This window comes from Physeter macrocephalus, chromosome 6 (assembly GCF_002837175.3).
Source record: "Physeter macrocephalus isolate SW-GA chromosome 6, ASM283717v5, whole genome shotgun sequence".
Classification (NCBI taxonomy): domain Eukaryota; kingdom Metazoa; phylum Chordata; class Mammalia; order Artiodactyla; family Physeteridae; genus Physeter; species Physeter macrocephalus.
Genome location: NC_041219.1, coordinates 72,748,944 through 72,767,704, shown reverse-complemented (window position 1 = coordinate 72,767,704; position 18,761 = coordinate 72,748,944). Strand labels below are relative to the sequence as shown.

The 18,761-nt window shown below is 36.9% G+C and overlaps 1 protein-coding gene across 2 annotated transcripts in view; it reads left to right on the top strand.

Moving 5' to 3' along the window:
* The window catches only part of LMNTD1 (lamin tail domain containing 1), a 468,403-nt gene that overhangs the window by 391,268 nt on the left and 58,374 nt on the right, over positions 1–18,761 (top strand). Inside the window, exon 6 of one of the 2 annotated variants that reach the window (XM_028491104.2) lies at positions 9,561–9,679. The exons of the other annotated variant lie outside the window; for it this stretch is intronic. Coding sequence (XP_028346905.2) covers positions 9,561–9,679 — 119 coding nt within the window. The remainder of the gene's footprint in view (positions 1–9,560; positions 9,680–18,761) is intronic. 2 annotated transcript variants of the gene reach the window in all.

The window sequence follows — 18,761 nt, the reverse complement described above, 5'->3', positions numbered from 1 at the left end:
TAACTGCCTATATTAGAAAATAAAAATAGGCTGTAAAGTAATTATCTAAATAGCCATCTCACGTATTCACAAAACTAATAGCAAACTGAACCCAAAGAAAGTTTTAGAACATATAATAAAGAGGATCAAAAGCCAGTGCTTGGTTCTTTAAAAAGACTGATTAAATTAACAAAGGGGAAAATATATAGAAGAGGCAAATAACCAAAATCAGTAATGAAAAGGGAGATAACATCACAGATTCCTTTTCAAAAAATTTTGGTAAAAACACAGCCTACCAGAAATCAACAAAGAAGAAACAGAAAATATAATCAGTCCTAAAACTACTAAAGAAATTGAATTTTAAAACTGCCCAGAAAGTAAAGTCCAGAACCAGAATGTTTCACCAGTAAATTCTGCCCCAGATATAAGGAAGTAATAATGCCAATCTTGCACAACTTCTTCCAGATAATGGAAAAAGAGAAAACACTTACCAACTTGTTTTATGAAACCAGCATGATCTTTCGTTCTTTTTATTATTTTTTTTACGAGGTAATGGCTATAATTCCCTGTGCTATTCAATATATTTTTGTTGCTTATCTATTTTATACATAGCAGTTTTTATCTCTATATCCCATCCCCCTAACTTGCCCCTTCCTCTTGCCTCTCCCCACTGGTAACCACTAGTTTTTTTCCTGTATCTGTGAGTCTGTTTTGCTACATACATTCATTTGTATTATTTTTTAGATTCCACATATAAGTAATATCATACAGTATTTGTCTTTCTCTGTCTTTTTTCACTAAGCACAATATTCTCCACATCCATCCATATTGCTGCAAATGACAGAATTTCATTTTTTTATTGCTGAGTAATATTCTATTGTTTATATATACCACATCTTCTTTATCCATTCATCTGTTCCTGGACACTTGAGTTACTTCCATATCTTGGCTATTGTAAATAGTGCTGCTATGAACATTGGGGTGCATATATCCTTACAAATCAGTGTTTTCATTTTTTCCAGATATATACCCAGGAGTGGAACTGCTGGATCATATGGTAGTTCTATTTTTAGTTTTTTGACCATAACGTTTTCCACAGTGGCTGCACCAATTTACATTCCCACCAACAGTGTACAAGTGTTCCCTTTTCTCCACATCCTTCCCAACATTTCTCATCTGTAAACTTTTTGATGATAGCCATTCTGACAGGTGTGAGGCAATAGCTCATTGTTGATTTGATTTGCATTTCTCTAATAATTAGCAATGTTGAACATCTTTTCACAGGACTGTTAGCCATCTCTATGTGTTCTTTGGGAAAATATCTATTCAGGTCTTCCGCCCATTGCCTTATTGTGTTATTTGTTTTTTGGATATTGAATTGTATGAGCTGTTTATATGTTTTGGATATTAACACCTTGTTGGTTGTCATTTGTGAATATTTTCTCCTATTCTGTAGATTGTATTTTCATTTTGTTGATGGCTTCCTTTGCTGTGCAAAAGCTTTTAAGTTTAATTAGGTTCCATTTATTTATTTTTGCTTTTATTTCAGAGCCCAGCATAATCTTCATACAAAAACCTGACAAGAATACTACCAGAAAGCAAGATTAGAGATAATCCATTCTTTCCAAATTGATCTGTAGATTCAGTGCAATCCCAAACAAAATCTAAGCTGGTATTTTTTTTTTTAATTGACAAGATGATTCTAAAAATTCACATGGAAATCAAAGAACCTAGAATAGTCATGATAGTATTGAACAAATTTTTTGAAAGACCTATATACTATACTATAAAATTACCCTAATTAAGACTGTACAGTAATGGCACAAGGATAGACAAATAAATTAATAGAAGAGAATAGAGACCCAAACACATATGGCCACATGATTTACAACTGAGGTACTATTGTCTTTCAATGGGAGGAATGCTGTCTTCTCAGTAAAGAGTGCAGGGTCTACTGGATAACTCTGTGAAAAAAAGAACTAAACCTTGAATCCGTCTGCGTATTATACACAATAATTAATTTAAGGTGGTTCATAAATATTATAGGTACAAAAGTAAAACTTCCAGGAGAAAAAATAGTCTAATATTTCCATGGCCACAATTTAAATAAATATCTCTTAAATAGGACACAAAGTCATTAAGAGAAAAGATTGATAAATTGGACTTCATTAAAATCAAGAGTCTCTACTCATAAAATGCACCTTTCAGAGAGTAAAAAGACAAATTACAATCTGAGAGAATATATTTGTAATACATAAATCCAGCAAAGAACTTTGATCTGGATTAAATAAAGAACTCTTATAAATCCAAAAACAAAAAGAAAAGAAAAGAAAAGAAAAACATACACACATACTCTTACATACAAATAGAAGCAAGAAACTTCTGAAATATCCAGGAATTAATATAATTATTGAGCCATTAGGAACAAGTAAATGGCTAGATAATGCATACTGAGAATGTATTCTACTCCTTGGCCTGGTTCACAGCCCTCCCTGATCTGGTCTCCCCTATCTGTCTGACTCTACCTAGGACTGCACACCCAGGCCATCTCTCTGCCTCAGCCGTTAATATGCCTACCCCATGTCTACCCCTGGATTTTGATGCTCGCCAGAAAAGTACATTCAACACTGTCTAGTCACAACAGACAATTAATATGTATTTGTTGAGTGAACACATGCATGAAAATATAAGATAATAAATGCCTTCCTTCCTGTTCTCTGCCTTTCTAAATCCTATCTATCCTTTGAGGTCCACACATATCTCATCTCTTCTGTGAAGTCTTTTCTAACCACAACAGCAAAAGTACTAATTCTTCCCCGAGTTCTTCTAGTTCTTAACAGAACTATCCTTTGATTTTTATCACATTCTGTCATGCATTATTTTTTTCATATTCACAGATACTACTGTCCCATGAAAAGAATAAATTCCAGAAGAGCAAGGAACATGGCTGTCACCTATTTATATCATTGTAGAGTATCTGTCCAATAGTCTTTTAAACAGTGGTGCTCTGTATTTTTCAGGGAATGATGGAGTATAATGAGGAAGAATACAAGCTCTAAAGTCAGACAGACCTGAACTCTGGCCCTGGTTCTGCCACTTCATAGCTGTTTGACTCTGGGCAATTATCTGACTGCTATAAGTGTAAGTTTCATCATCTGTGAAAGATGGATAATTACACATCCTTAAAAGGATGAAATGAAATAATATACATAGAGTACTTAACACAAATAGGAAATATATGTTAAATGATAGCTAGTAGTAGTAGTAGTAGTATTCACTATTGATTATGGCTCTGAATTGTAAAAGCATTTACTCAGAAAATAAGGGAGAAACAAACATGAACACAGAACAATAACAACAAAACTAAGGATAATAGAACAGCCAATGAAAATTTCCAGGGTATAAAAATGTCCAGCTTGTCTTTCTTCTACTATAGACTAATCTACATGTGGCCAAAGGTTAGAGAGTTCCATTCCCTCACACTGCATGAATTTTCTCATTCCATCTCAGATATCTGGTTTCTCACCTCTTTCTAACATGCAGGGTCTCAAACAAATGACACAGGATAATTTCAGACACAGTATTATCCACCCTGATAATTTATTTTCTGTTCCTAGTGAAGGTTAGAGGTGTCCTTTTCTTGCCAAAGACATAACGTGAACCTCGGGGTCCTTAATATCCTTAGGAGCCTTTCACTTTCTTCTGTTCTCTCATTTGCACATGAGGAGAAAAGCTGCTAAACAACTTAAATTTAATTTACCAGTTTAAATTTGCTTGTACTTCAAACTGTCGGGAGAATATGAAAGCAGCTTCATTTATGTAGACAGAACTATCGGGGGGGTTCTCAAGAGTAACGAATCCACCCTTAGTGAACTGTACCCCTCATTGCCACCTATTGCCATCATCAGTCATGAATAATGCTGACAGTAGCTACAACTGATCACATTTGATACACGTGCCCTAACCAGGGAAGAAGGGTTGGGGCAGGCTTGAGGCTCCTCCTTGCCTGGGTGTGCTTCCACAGTGAGCTGGGCCAGGCTCCATCCAGTCTTATATTTGCACCTAATGCCATGGGTAGGGCTCATATTCAGGCTTCTAATAACTCTCTTTCATACTCCTTTAATACACTACTGCTCGTACTTGTTCCCACGGGGCACTAGTGTTCCATAAGCTGTAGAGAGGGAGCGTTCGACTGTAATATTGCATAATGATCGCCTTTACCCTGTGCGCAAAAGAAAAAAAGTGAATGGATCGCATGTTCTCAATTGAAATTGTTCTCCAATCCTTTTTTACAAGTCTTTGGCTCCAGACACCACTTTTCTGCTTAAGGTTGCCAGTCGATGAGAGAAGAAAATGAAACTGCAAATTCATATCAATAGGAAAACTCAAAACCAATCGTTTTTTCTTGGCTCAACGGTTTGTTGGGTGTTTTATTTTGTTTTAAAACGTGTGAGCCGGTGGTTATGAGTCTACATGGTATCCAAATAATATGAAGTGCGTTTCTTGTTGCTAGTAAAAATATATGAAAATGGTGTGTAGATGAAGTAAAAAATATATTGATTTGTATTTTTAAAAATATTTTACAAGAAAATGGTGTTCTGCAAATAAGAGCGTATGTTCTGGATCTCTGCCTTTCTGAAAAAGTCTGAGATGCCCTGTCTTAGAATAAGTACTTTATTCCTCTAAAGCACATGTGTAGAAATGATTCGTGGATAAAGGCTGAGCCTCATTACATGTACCCTGTGTGTGAAGTAACCATGCAGTTATTTATGAACCATTGCTGAAACTGGTACGAATGTCTGAGGATTCAAACCACTGTTTGATGTTTAGTATCACGTATGCAGATATTCTTAGTGCTGTTTGGCAACAGAATTTTGTGATTGGGAAGGGCCATGAAGGTATTTGAGCAAGCTATCTGAAACTCGAACCTCCCAATAAGTGGTCCTTTATCCTCTCTGTGAACACCTCCTGTAGGACCTTCACATGATCCTGACATCAAGGTGAAATAATAGCATCTCTGTTCAAGGCTGTGTTATTTACACGTGGTTCTGTGTGAAGGAAATGAAGAAACACAGTATATTTTTAGACTAGTAAGATGCTTTACAGTAAGAATTTATACTATAATATGGGTGCAAATGTGAAATTGTATTCCTATATATACAAACTCTGAATCTTAGTGGAACATGTCATGTTTTAAATTGTAATCTTCAATTGCATATTACTCAGTTTGGAAATTTCCACCCATGGCCTGAGAGAGGAAGAAAATTCTCTTTATATATACAACCTTCATTCACACAAGACATTTTATTTATATTACTGATTTAATAAAAAAAATCCCCTACTGTGCAAATGTTCTCCATATGTGGAGACAGAGGACCAGGATGCATAAAGCCAGTTCTTTGTGTTTTTCAACTTTAAAAAAATTATGGACATATAATATTTTGGGGTTTTTTTTGATTACTGAATATGGTGGTATTTTGCCACTTTTAATTTTTTCTTAATCAAGGTAAAAGCTCATAATATAAAACTCAGTTTTCATCATCTTATTTTGCCCTATATCTACTCTTATGGGGCTTCAATTTCTCATGCAAAATTCTGGTGCTGGGCTTCCCTGGTGGCGCAGTGGTTGAGAGTCCGCCTGCCGGTGCAGGGGACACGGGTTTGTGCCTCGCTCCGGGAAGATCCCACATGCGGCGGAGCGGCTGGGTCCGTGAGCCATGGCCGCTGAGCCTGCGCGTCCGGAGCCTGTGCTCCGCAACGGGAGAGGCCACGGCAGTGAGAGGCCCGCGTACCACCAAAAAAAAAAAAAAAAAAAAAAAATTCTGGTGTTTTCCCAATAGAGGATAAGGCCAAAGAGAAATGACACAGAGTCCGGAAGTTGGGAGAGAGTGCTTTGAGACCAGCGCAAAGAGAAAGATCGGGACAAAGCTGGTACAGGAGTAGGTAAATGGTTAGGCAGTTACCATGGAAGGAGTTAGGAAGACGTTGGACAGGAATTACAGCAGAGAAACGGGGGGTATAGTGAAGGGGATTTTGTAACAAATGGATGTGAGACCAAATCTCGGCTCTGCCGTCTATTGACCATATAACCTTGGAAGAGGTATTCATCTCTCTGAACTTCCAAAGGAGGAGACTCCCATCTTCCAGAGCTGTGGTGAAAGAACCTGTGTGAATGCTACCGAACCTCATAAACAGTAAGTGTCTCTGCTCTGCCCTTTCAGCTCTATCTTGACTCTGTCCTTTCTGAATTAGAGACAGCCATGAAGATGATGCTATCAACGTGTAGAATCTACACATCCCCAAATGATCCTCCCTTTTTGCAACAGAATTTCAAACATTTATAGAAAAAATAAACGTGACGTATAACAAACCTCCAGTACCCATTACCTAGCTTCACCTATTACAAGTCACTTCCATCATTTTCATCCACAAGTCACTTCCATCATTTTCATCCACAACTCCATCCACTCCCTACCTCTGTATTATTTTGAAGCAAATCTAGACATCGTATCATTTTATCTCTAAATGTTTCAGTATGTATTTCTAAACAACAAGGAATCTTGTTTAAAAAATACAATCATAATACCGTAATACACCTTAAATATTTAACATTTATTCCTTAATATCATTAAATATCCAGAGTACTTAAATTTCCAATGTCATGCATTTTTTACAGTTTGCTTGAATTAGGTTACAAGTTATATCCACAAATTACAAAGGGTGTCTTTTAAATCTCTTGATCTATTAGCTAACGTGCTCTTCTGTTCTCTGTATTTTATGTAAGTTAGAGGATTCATCAGATTCAGGTTGATTTTGCTATTGTTGCTACGGTTATTACCTGTGTCAGATAAGTTATAACAGCCACAGGAATACACCAAGTGGTATTGCCATTGATGATGTAATTTTTCCAAACTGATGAACAATTCTTGGAAAAGGTCTGAACAAACCAATCTATAATCTTCCCTCAATGTAAGTAATTGTGTACAAAATAATTAAAAGTGTACAAAAATAGTTTGCATTTATATGTAATATGGAGCTAGGCTTTAGGCTCAAATAATTATAAACTGTTTTTCATCTACATGAATGTCTGGCAAGTCATGTGGTACGTGGGAAAATTCTTTGCCAAGTAGGATTATCTGTCACATTTCAGAAAATCTAGCATTTCTGGATCCTGTCCACTAAATGCCAGTAGCACCCCACCAAATCTTTATGACTACTATTAATGTCCCCTCATATTTACAAAATTCCCCCTATGATTCACTTCAACTCCTCTTGAAAACCACTGGCTTAGTTTGAGAAGCAGTAAAAGAGGAAATTGATTTTAATTGCATATATGCTCTAATTTGGGGAAGGGAAATAAGGAAAATATCTTGTGTGGGAAATAACTATTGAAACGTTCACAATTTCAAAGCTTTTCAAAGTTTTTCTCAGTTGACAGAATTTTGTTTCTCCAAACTAATTCTGGAAATTTTTGCTTTTACTTTGCTTTTACTTACTTTTTGCTGGAAAATGTGGATAGGTGCTCTGATAAAACAAATGAGGTCATAATGACATCATGCTAACATATGTGGTTCAAGTACAGAAATTTTTACAGCTAGGAAACCATCCAGACAGGTAGATTTAGGGAAACTGGGACAGTGGCACGAAATAATAAATCCATTTTTAATTCTTTTCTAAGCATAAGTATAAATTTATAAATCTATGCTGTATTTATGCAATTGGCCTATAATGCTGATAAGGAATTTCTCTTTATCTCTGAGATGAAGAAAATAGTCAAATGTTTACTCTCCTCGCGTTTACTTGCCTCATTATGTGATATACTTCTTGCCTGTCTCTTTTATTAAAAGAGTTACATTCTTCATTGTCCTTTGTATTTAAATACTGTTCATCATTCCAAGATGGAAGCCATTTTCCTTTTTTTTTTTAAGATATACATCTAGATATTTTATTTTACTTTATTTTAACATCTTTATTGGAGCATAATTGCTTTACAATGGTGTGTTAGTTTCTGCTTTCTAACAAAGTGAATCAGCCATACGCATACATACATTCCCATATCTCCTCCCTCTTGCGTCTCCCTCCCACCCTCCCTATCCCACCCCTCTAGGTGGTCACAAAGCACCGAGCTGACCTCCCTGTGCTATGTGGCTGTTTCTCACTAGCTATCAATTTTACATTTGGTAGTGTATATATGTCCATGCCACTCTCTCACTTCGTCCCAGCTTACCCATCCCCCTCCCCGTATCCTCAAGTCCATTCTCTACATCTACGTCTTTATTCCTGTCCTGCCCCTAGGTTCTTCATAACCCTTTTTTTTTTTTTTTTAGATTCCATATATATGTGTTAGCTTTATGGCTGAGTAATATTCCATTGTATATATGTGCCACATCTTCTTTATCCATTCATCTGTTGATGGACACTTCGGTTGCTTCCATGTCCTGGCTATTGTAAATAGAGCTGCAATGAACACTGTGGTACATGACTCTTTATGACTTATGGTTTTCTCAGGGTATATGCCCAGTAGTGAGATTGCTGTGTCATATGGTAGTTCTATTTTTAGTTTTTTGGAAGCCATTTTCTAATCTAAATTGGAAGATATTTTATCATTATTCCTTGAAGTGAGAATTATTTGTTCATAGTAACTTGCTGGTTCCTGGTACACAGTAGATGCTTATTTAAATATTTATTGCATGAACTTACTCATCCAGTAATCATCATCATTCTATATCTTATTACTGTGTACAATCATTTACTTTCATACGGGTTAATTTTATTCCCATGCCATTATTATCATGACACATTGTGTGGATCTTTTACTCGAGATAGAATCTGAATTAAGTGATTTCTTCTAAATCATATTGCTGGTGTAACTAGAAGAATTTAGAACTCCTGGCTTTGATTTCACTGTTTCTACCAATAGGTTTCTTTTCGCCTTAAAATATACAAGTTTCTGTTCCTGCTGCCTAGCTGTTGCCATGTGCTCAAAGAGCATTTGTCAAAACAAAACAAACAAAAAGACAAAAAACAGTGATTAACTCCCCCAATATTTGCATACTAGCCTTAATCCTAAGAAATGCAAAATAGGATATCAAACATTTTGATGGCAAAGTTTGTCTGGTAGGATAAACGGCTCTCTTAAAAGCAAGTTACTGTTATTTGATGTCTGCAAACTGCAAAGCAGGTGCAGCATTAACATAGTAATTGTTCAGAGACTGGAACTTTGTAACTATGGAGACATTACTTCACAGTGTTCTAACAGGCAGTGCTGGCCAGATGTGAAAGTTGTAATCATAAAGGTAGCTTTGCTGGGTTACTGCGCTGACTCTTGAGTTGCTTCCAGTGAGTGCTACACACCTTCATCTTGATTTGTTTAATATTTTTAGCCAATATCAGTATTGGCTATATCAGTGCTTACATATTCATATTAGAATCCTGGTTCTGGCCCCAGCTTGGTTAAGAAATCATGAAGTCTGGCAGGTGCTTTAAGGTAGTTAGATTAACAAGTGAGGTCACTCAAAAAAGAAAATCTGCCTTGAAGCTCAGCTCTATTCACTGACTAATGTCATAATTTGTTTTCCCAGAAAAGAAAAGAGACTTCTCTTCCAGCCAAGATGAAAGACACACAAGCCACTCAGGAAATTTCGGCGGTCCTGCAGAGTGAAGTCCATGAGCAGGAAGATAAAATGGAAAATCAAGCGCAGTAAGAAAGGCACAAATGAGTTTTAGAAGTTGAGGATGGGGCTTCCTTGGTGGCGCAGTGGTTGAGAGTCCGCCTGCCGATGCAGGGGATGCGGGTTCGTGCCCCGGTCTGGGAAGATCCCACATGCCGCAGAGCGGCTGGGCCCGTGAGCCATGGCTGCTGAGCCTGCACGTCCGGAGCAAAAAAAAAAAAAAGAAGTTGAGGATGGAGTATTTGACCTTTTTGTTTCAAAACAGCTTATAAAAAGTTAGAACTAGAACTAGTCTACAAATTTCCTAAAATTAATTAATGATAACATACAATTTCCCCAACCACTGTTTTATAAGGTTTAGTCTTTGAGTAATGTAAAAATTCACCTAGACAGATCTCCATCATATCAGACCTGGTTGAGATTCCAAAGCTCATATCTAGCATGTTAATTGTTTCTTTAAGGTAATTGGCACACAGTTTCTTTAAAACTACTTTATTAACCTGGGGACAGAGAACTGCTAGAGAATTTTGGTTTGGGAAATGTCTGTGAGGATGTTAAATATAAGCTACAACTCTCTTTTTACTACTAATGTAAATCATTCTATCAAATAAAGCATTAGCATTGGCTTTCCAATGTTTTCTAGAAAATGATCTCTAATATTGAATATACACAGTTTAAGGCTAATGTTACTTTAGATCTAGATGCCCTGTGTTTACTGATCAGTTCAAGTCTATTTTTTTAAAAGTTTTTTTATTAGTTATCTGTTTTACACATATTAGTGTATACATGTCAATTCCAATCTCCCAATTCATCCCACCACCACCACAATTCCCCCCCGCGTTCCCCCCTGGGTGTCCATGCGTTTGTTCTGAAGACCCCACATGCCGCAGAGCGGCTGGGCCCGTGAGCCATGGCTGCTGAGCCTGCACGTCCGGAGCAAAAAAAAAAAAAAGAAGTTGAGGATGGAGTATTTGACCTCTTTGTTTCAAAACAGCTTATAAAAAGTTAGAACTAGAACTAGTCTACAAATTTCCTAAAATTAATTAATGATAACATACAATTTCCCCAACCACTGTTTTATAAGGTTTAGTCTTTGAGTAATGTAAAAATTCACCTAGACAGATCTCCATCATATCAGACCTGGTTGAGATTCCAAAGCTCATATCTAGCATGTTAATTGTTTCTTTAAGGTAATTGGCACACAGTTTCTTTAAAACTACTTTATTAACCTGGGGACAGAGAACTGCTAGAGAATTTTGGTTTGGGAAATGTCTGTGAGGATGTTAAATATAAGCTACAACTCTCTTTTTACTACTAATGTAAATCATTCTATCAAATAAAGCATTAGCATTGGCTTTCCAATGTTTTCTAGAAAATGATCTCTAATATTGAATATACACAGTTTAAGGCTAATGTTACTTTAGATCTAGATGCCCTGTGTTTACTGATCAGTTCAAGTCTATTTTTTTAAAAGTTTTTTTATTAGTTATCTGTTTTACACATATTAGTGTATACATGTCAATTCCAATCTCCCAATTCATCCCACCACCACCACAATTCCCCCCCGCGTTCCCCCCTGGGTGTCCATGCGTTTGTTCTCTACATCTGTGTTTCTATTTCTGCCTTGCAAACCAGTTCATCTGTACCATTTTTCTAGATTCCACATATGTGCGTTAATATACGATATTTGTTTTTCTCTTTCTGACTTATTTCGCTCTATATGACAGTCTCTAGATCTATCCACGTCTCTACAAATGACTGAATTTCGTTCCTTTTTATGGCTGAGTAATATTCTATTGTATATATGTACCACATCTTCTTTATCCATTCATCTGTCGATGGGCATTTAGGTTGTTTCCATGACCTAACTATTGTAAATAGTTGTGCATTGAACATTGGGGTGCATGTCTCTTTTTGAATTATGGTTTTCTCTGGGTATATGCCCAGTAGTGGGATTGCTGGGTCGTATGGTAATTATATTTTTAGTATTTTAAGGAACCTCCATACTGTTCTTCATAGTGGCTGTATCAGATTACATTCCCACCAACAGTGCAAAAGGGTTCCCTTTTCTCCACACCCTCTCCAGCATTTGCAGTTTGTAAATTTTCTGGTGATACCCACTCTAACAGGTGTGAGGTGATACCTCATTGTAGTTTTGATTGGCATTTCTCTAATAATTAGTGATGTTGAGCAGCTTTTCACGTGCCTATTGGCCATCTGTATGTTTTCTTTGGAGAAATGTCTATTTAGGCCTTCTGTCCATTTTTTGACGGGGTTGTTTGTTTTTTTAAATATTGGGCTCAATGAGCTGTTTATATATTTTGGAGATTAATCCTCTGTCTCTTGATACATTTGCAAATATTTTCTCCCACTCTGAGGGTTGGCTTTTCCTCTTATTTATAGTTTCCTTTGCTATCTGAAAGCTTTTAAGTTTCATTAGGTCCCATTTGTTTATTTTTGTTTTTACTTCCATTACTCTAGGAGGTGGGTCAAAAAAGATCTTGCTGTGATTTATGTCAAAGAGTGTTTTTCCTATGTTGTCCTCTAAGAGTTTTATAGTGTCTGATCTTACATTTATGTCTTTAATCCATTTGGAGTTTATTTTGTGTATGGTGTTAGGGAGTGTTATAACTGCATTCTTTTACATGTAGCTGTCCAGTTTTCCCAGCACCACTTATTGAAGAGACCATCTTTTCTCCATTGTATATCCTTGCCTCTTTGTCATAGATTAGTTAACCATAGGTGTGGGGGTTTATCTCTGGGATTTCTATCCTGTTCTATTGATCTCTATTTCTGTTTTTCTGCCAGTACCATATTGTCTTGATTACTATAGCTTTGTAGTATAGTCTGAAGTCAGGGAGACTGATACTTCCAGCTCCATTTTTTTTTTTCCTCAAGATTGCTTTAGCTATTTGGGGTCTTTTGTGTCTAGAAGATGTTTTGTTCTAGTTCTGTAAAAAATGCCAGTAGTAGTTTGATAGGGATTGCATTGAATCTGTAGATTGCTTTGGGTAGTAGAGTCATTTTCACAATGTTGATTCTTCCAATCCACGAACATGGTATATCTCCATCTGTTTGTGTAATCTTTGGTTTTTTCATCAGTGTCTTATAATTTTCTGAGAACAGGTCTTTTACCACCTTAGGTAGGTTTATTCCTAGGTATTTTATTCTTTTCGTAGCAATGATGAATGGGATTGTTTCCTTAATCTCTCTTTCTGATCTTTCATTGTTAGTGTATAGGAATGCAAGAGATTTCTGTGCATTAACTTCGTATCCTGCAACTTTACCAAATTCATTGATTAGCTCTAGTAGTCTTCTGGTGGCATCTTTAGGATTATCTATGTATAGTATCATGTCATCTGCAAACAGTGACAGTTTTACTTCTTCTTTTCCAACTTGTTTTCCTTTTATTTCTTTTTCTTCTCTGTTTGCCGTGGCTAGGACTTCCAAATCTATGTTGAATAACAGTGGTGAGAGTGGACATCCTTGTCTTGTTCCTGATCCTAGAGGAAATGCTTTCAGTTTTTCACCATTGAGAATGACGTTTGCTGTGGGTTTGTCATATACGGCCTTTATCATGTTGAGGTAGGTTCCCTCTATGCCCACTCTCTGGAGAGCTTTTATCATAAATATGTGTTGAATTTTGTCAAAAGCTTTTTCTGCATCTATTGAGATGACCATATGGTTTTTATTCTTCGATTTGTTAATATGGTGTATCACATTGATTGATTTGAGTATATTGAAGGATCCTTGCCTCCCTGGGATAAATCCCACTTGACCATGGGGTATGATCCTGTTAATGTGTCATTGGACTCTGTTTGCTACTATTTTCTGAGGATTTTTGCATCTATATTCACCAGTTATATTGGTCTGTAATTGTCTTTTTTTGTAGTATCTTTGTCTGGTTTCGGTATCAAAGTGATAGTGGCCTTGTAGAATGAGTTTGGGAGTGTTCCTTCTTCTGCAAATTTTGGAAGAGTTTGAGAAGCATTGGTGTTAGCTCTTCTCTAAATGTTTGATAGAATTCACCTGTGAAGCCATCTGGTCCTGGACTTTTGTTTGTTGGAAGATTTTTAATCACAGTTTCAATTTCATTACTTGTGATTTGTCTGTTCATATTTCCTATTTCTTCCTGGTTCAGTCTCGGAAAGTTATACCTTTCTAAGAATTTGTCCATTTTTTTCCAGGTTGTCCATTTTATTGGCGTAGAGTTGCTTGTCATAGTCTCTTATGATATTTTGTATTTCTGTGGTGTCTGTTGTAACTTCTTTTTCATTTCTAATTTTATTGGTTTCAGTCCTCTCCCTCTTTTTCTTCATGAGTCTGGCTGAAGTTTTATCAATTTTGTTTTTCTTCTCAGAGAAGCAGCTTTTAGTTTTATTCATCTTTGCTACTGTTTTCTTTGTTTCTATTTCACTTATTTCTGCTCTGATCTTTATGATTTCTTTCCTTCTACTAACTTTGAGTTTTGTTTGTTCTTCTTTCTCTAGTTCCTTTGGGGGTAAGTTTAGATTGTTTATTTGAGATGTTTTTGAGGTAGGATTGTATTGCTATAAACTTCCCTCTTAGAACTGCTTTTGCTGCATCCCATAGGTTTTGGATCATCATGTTTTCATTGTCATTTGTCTCTAGGTATTTTTTGATTTCCTCTTTGATTTCTTCAGTGATCTCTTGGTTATTTAGTAACGTATTGTTTAGCCTCCATTTGTTTCTGTTTTTTACATTTTTTTCCCTGTAATTGATTTCTAATCTCATAGCGTTGTGGCCGGAAAAGATGCTTGATATGATTTCAATTTTCTTAAATTTACCAAGGCTTGATTTATGACCCAAGATGTGATTTATCCTGGAGAATGTTCCATGTACACTTGAGAAGAAAGTGTCATCTGCTGTTTTTGGATGGAATGTCCTATAAATATTAATTAAATCTGTCTGGTTTATTGTGTCATTTACAGCTTGTGTTTCCTTATTAATTTTCTCTTTGGATGATCTGTCCACTGGTGTAAGTGAGGTGTTAAAGTCCCCCACTATTATTGTGTTACTGTCAGTTTCTTCTTTTATAGCTGTTAGAGTTTGCCTTATGTATTAGGGTGCTCCTATGTTGGCTGCATATATATTTATAATTTTATATCTACTTCTTGGATTGATCCCTTGATCATTATGTTGTGTCCTTCCTTGTCTCTTGTTGTCTGTAAAGCTTTTGATTTCTCCATCGAGTCTGAATTGAGATCCTTGCCGGGTACAGTAATCTTGGTTGTAAGTTCTTCCCTTTCATCACCTTAAATATATCGTGCCACTCCCTTCTGGCTTGCAGAGTTTCTGCTGAGAAATCAGCTATTAACCTTATGGGAGTTCCCTTGTATGTTATTTGTCATTTTTCCCTTGCTGCTTTTAATAATTTTTCTTTGTCTTTAATTTTTGTCAGTTTGATTACTGTGTGTCTCAGCATGTTTCTCCTTGGCTTTATCCTGCCTCGGACTCTCTGTGCTTCCTGGACTTGGGTGGTTATTTCTTTTCCCATGTTAGGGAAGTTTTCGACTATAATCTCTTCAAGTATTTTCTTGGCTCCTTTCTCTCTCCTTTCTCTTTCTGCGACCCCTATAATGTGAATGTTGGAGCATTTAATGTTGTCCCAGAGGTCTCTTAGGCTGTCTTCATTTCTTTTCATTCTTTTTTCTTTATTCTGTTCCTCAGCAGTGAATTCCACCATTCTGTCTTCCAGGTCACTTATCCGTTTTTCTTCCTCAGTTATTCTGCTATTGATTACTTCCAGTGTATTTTTCATTTCAGTTATTGTATTGTTCATCTGTGTTCTTTAATTCTTCTAGGTCTTTGTTAAACATTTCTTGCATCTTCTCAATCTTTGCCTCCATTCTTTTCTGAGGTCCTGGATCTTCTTCACTATCATTATTCTGAATTGTTTTTCTGGAAGGTTGCCTATCTCCACCTCATTTAGTTGTTTTTCTGGGGTTTTATCTTGTTCCTTCATCTGGTACATAGCCCTCTGCCTTTTCATCTTGTCTGTCTTTCTGTGAATGTGGCTTTTGTTCTACAAGCTGCAGAATTGTAGTTCTTCTTGCTTCTGCTGTCTTCCCTCTGGTGGATGAGGCTATTTAAGAGGCTTGTGCAAGTTTCCTGATGGGAGGGACTGGTGGTGGGTAGAGCTGGGTGTTGCTCTGGTGGGCAGAGCTCAGTAAAACTTTAATCCCCTTGTCTGCTGATGGGTGGGGCTGGGTGTTCCCTCCCTGTTGGTTGTTTGGCCTAAGGCGACCCAGCACTGGAGGCTACAGGCTCTTTGGTGGGACTAATGGCAGACTCTGGGAGGGCTCATGCCAAGGAGTACTTCCCAGAACTTCTGCTGCCAGTGTCCTTGTCCCCGTGGTGAGCCACAGCCACCCCCTGCCTCTGCAGGACACCCTCCAATACTAGCAGGTTGGTCTGCTTCAGTCTCCTATGGGGTCACTTTCCTTCTCCCTGGGTCCTGATGTGCACACTACTTTGTGTGTGCCCTCCAAGAGTGGAGTCTCTGTTTCCCCTAGTCCTGTCCAAGTCCTACAATCAAATCCCACTAGCCTTCAATGTCTGATTCTCTGGGAATTCCTCCACCCATTGCCAGACCCCCAGGTTGGGAAGCCTGACTTGGTGCTCAGAACTTTCACTCCAGTGGATGGACTCCTGTGGTGTAATTGTTCTGCAGTTTGTGAGTCACCCACCCAGTGGTTATGGATTTTGATTTTATTGTGATTGCACCCCTCCTACTGTCTCATTGAGGCTTCTCCTTTGTCTTTGGGTGTGGGGTATCTTTTTTGTTGAGTTCCAGTGTCTTCCTGTCAATAATTTTTCAGCAATTAGTTATGATTCCAGTGCTCTCGCAAGAGGGAGTGAGCTCACGTCCTTCTGCTCTGCCATCTTGAACCAATCTCCCTCAAGTCTATTTTTTAAATATTTGTTCTTAGAGGTCATCTGAGAAATAACTGTTGTCAGTATTACCAATGCAGCGTTGAAATAACATTGAAATGCTGGAATTGAACTTTTATAACTGCCTCTGGTTTAGTGCTAATCAATTACAGAGGGAGCAAAATACCAAGTAAGGGCTTGGAAAATTCCACATGGGAAAGGGAAACCTCGCTAAGCACTAGAAAGAAAATCTCTCATCTTCCAAAAGGAGTCTAATAGGTGGGTGAGTGCAGGGCTCAGACAATGGGCTACATCATGCTCAGCTCTTCCTGAAATGTTTCAGCTGTTCCTGAAATGTTTCAGCTCCTCCAATGGTGTGCTGCCATTAGAAATTTCTTATTCAACTACAAAAACAAGAATCCCCTGTGGCCCTAAACTGAAGTTCTTTGATCACAACATTTGCAAAGGCTTACTGGGAATCTTTGGTGGAATTAAATTTATTTGGAAATGCTATTGTTTTACCAGTGGAAGAAAAAAATTCAGAGCTTATAAAATGAACATGCTGAAAAGATGTAGCCAGTTGTCTGTAATGAAACCCAGATGTAAGGAACTTTGAAAGAGAAAGGTCCTTTTCCTGCTTATTCTAGACAGTGTCAGGGAAAAATTATGTCATATGATCTGTCTCAGTTTAGACAGAGATGAAATATTTGTCATTTGACAATAGACCTCTGTAGTCTCCTTTTCATTACCACCACAGTCATACTCAAGAGCATATCTTCATGGGTTAGAGGTTTTTGACAAAGATGAGTTGTTGGGTAGTCGGTAGAATGGCACGTGCTCAAGCTTGATAAGTACTGGGCTAATAATAATGCAGTTTCCAAAGCCAATGCCATTTAATTATTTTTTAAAATTGCCTGAGATATCTGTGCCTTGTGAGCGGCACACTTAGAGAATTCTGATTTTGAATACAGAGCTCTCCAGATATAATATTTCTGATGAAGGAACTTACAAATTATAGAACAAAACGATTGTGAATACCTCTTGGTAAACAAAGAGATTGAGAGTAACATCAGCAAGATGGCAGATTAGGAAGCTTCAGGCCCTTGTTCCGTTATGGAAAGATTTGGAAAAACAAAAACAAAGAACAGAGACTGGCTAAAATAACATTATAGGAACTCTGGAAAACAAAGAGATCAAAATAGAGACAGTGCTTGGAGGCAAAACACTTAGCTCCTGACTTATAGTGGATAGACATTTGGCCCCCAGAAAGAGAGGGCTTGGGCTGGCCAAGTGTCTGGTTTTTCAGAGAGCTAAAGGGTTGGACCCCAGGACTTTGTTCACAATTCAAGCATTAAACACACATACATTCACACACACATGGATTGCTTTGAAGTTACTGAGAAGAGCCTCAATGTGACTCATAAAATGCAGTTGTCATAAGCCTTTTCATGAGCTACTCCATGAGAATATTGTTTTACTTGTAAAATAAGTGTACTGTAGTTTAGGGATTTTGTTTAAATGCTTGCACACTATACTTTTACATTTATAAAAAAGAAAGAAAGGAAAATCTTTATTCATCTAGTAGGATTTACTTACAAAAATAATACCTGGAAAGTAAGTCTTTCTTCTTCCTCTTTTGTGCTAGTCCCTTCAGCATTCACACATACACATACACAGATACACACAAACATACACATGTGAGCTGTATTTATAGTTATTAATTTGTAAAGTGCATTTGAAAGCACACATTAACTCTAGAATCTTTATAAATACAGGAAAATTAGTTAAGCAGCAGGAGAAATTAAAGGAAAAAGTATAGTAAACCATTACATATTAAACAGAAATGATAATCATGTTTTTCATGTTAATGGAAAGGGGAAATATAATAAGTGATAAAAGTGGGATATAATGGTTTATAGAGTCTCAGTTTTGAGTGAAAAACATGCATTGAAAGGCCTGGAAGGAAAAAATATTGAATCACTATGTTGTACACCTGAAATTAATATAATCTTGTAAATCAACTATATTTCAATAAAAATTTTTTTAATAAAAAATAAAAAGTATGGCAGGAAATGGTAAAATTTTTAGTTGGTGGAATATAGTAATTTTTATTTTCTTCTTTCAGCATTTACACTTTTGCAAAACCATCTGAAGTAGGAGTTTATTGATTTTGTGTGTGTGTGTGTGTGTGTGTGTGTGTGTGTGTGTGTGTGTGTG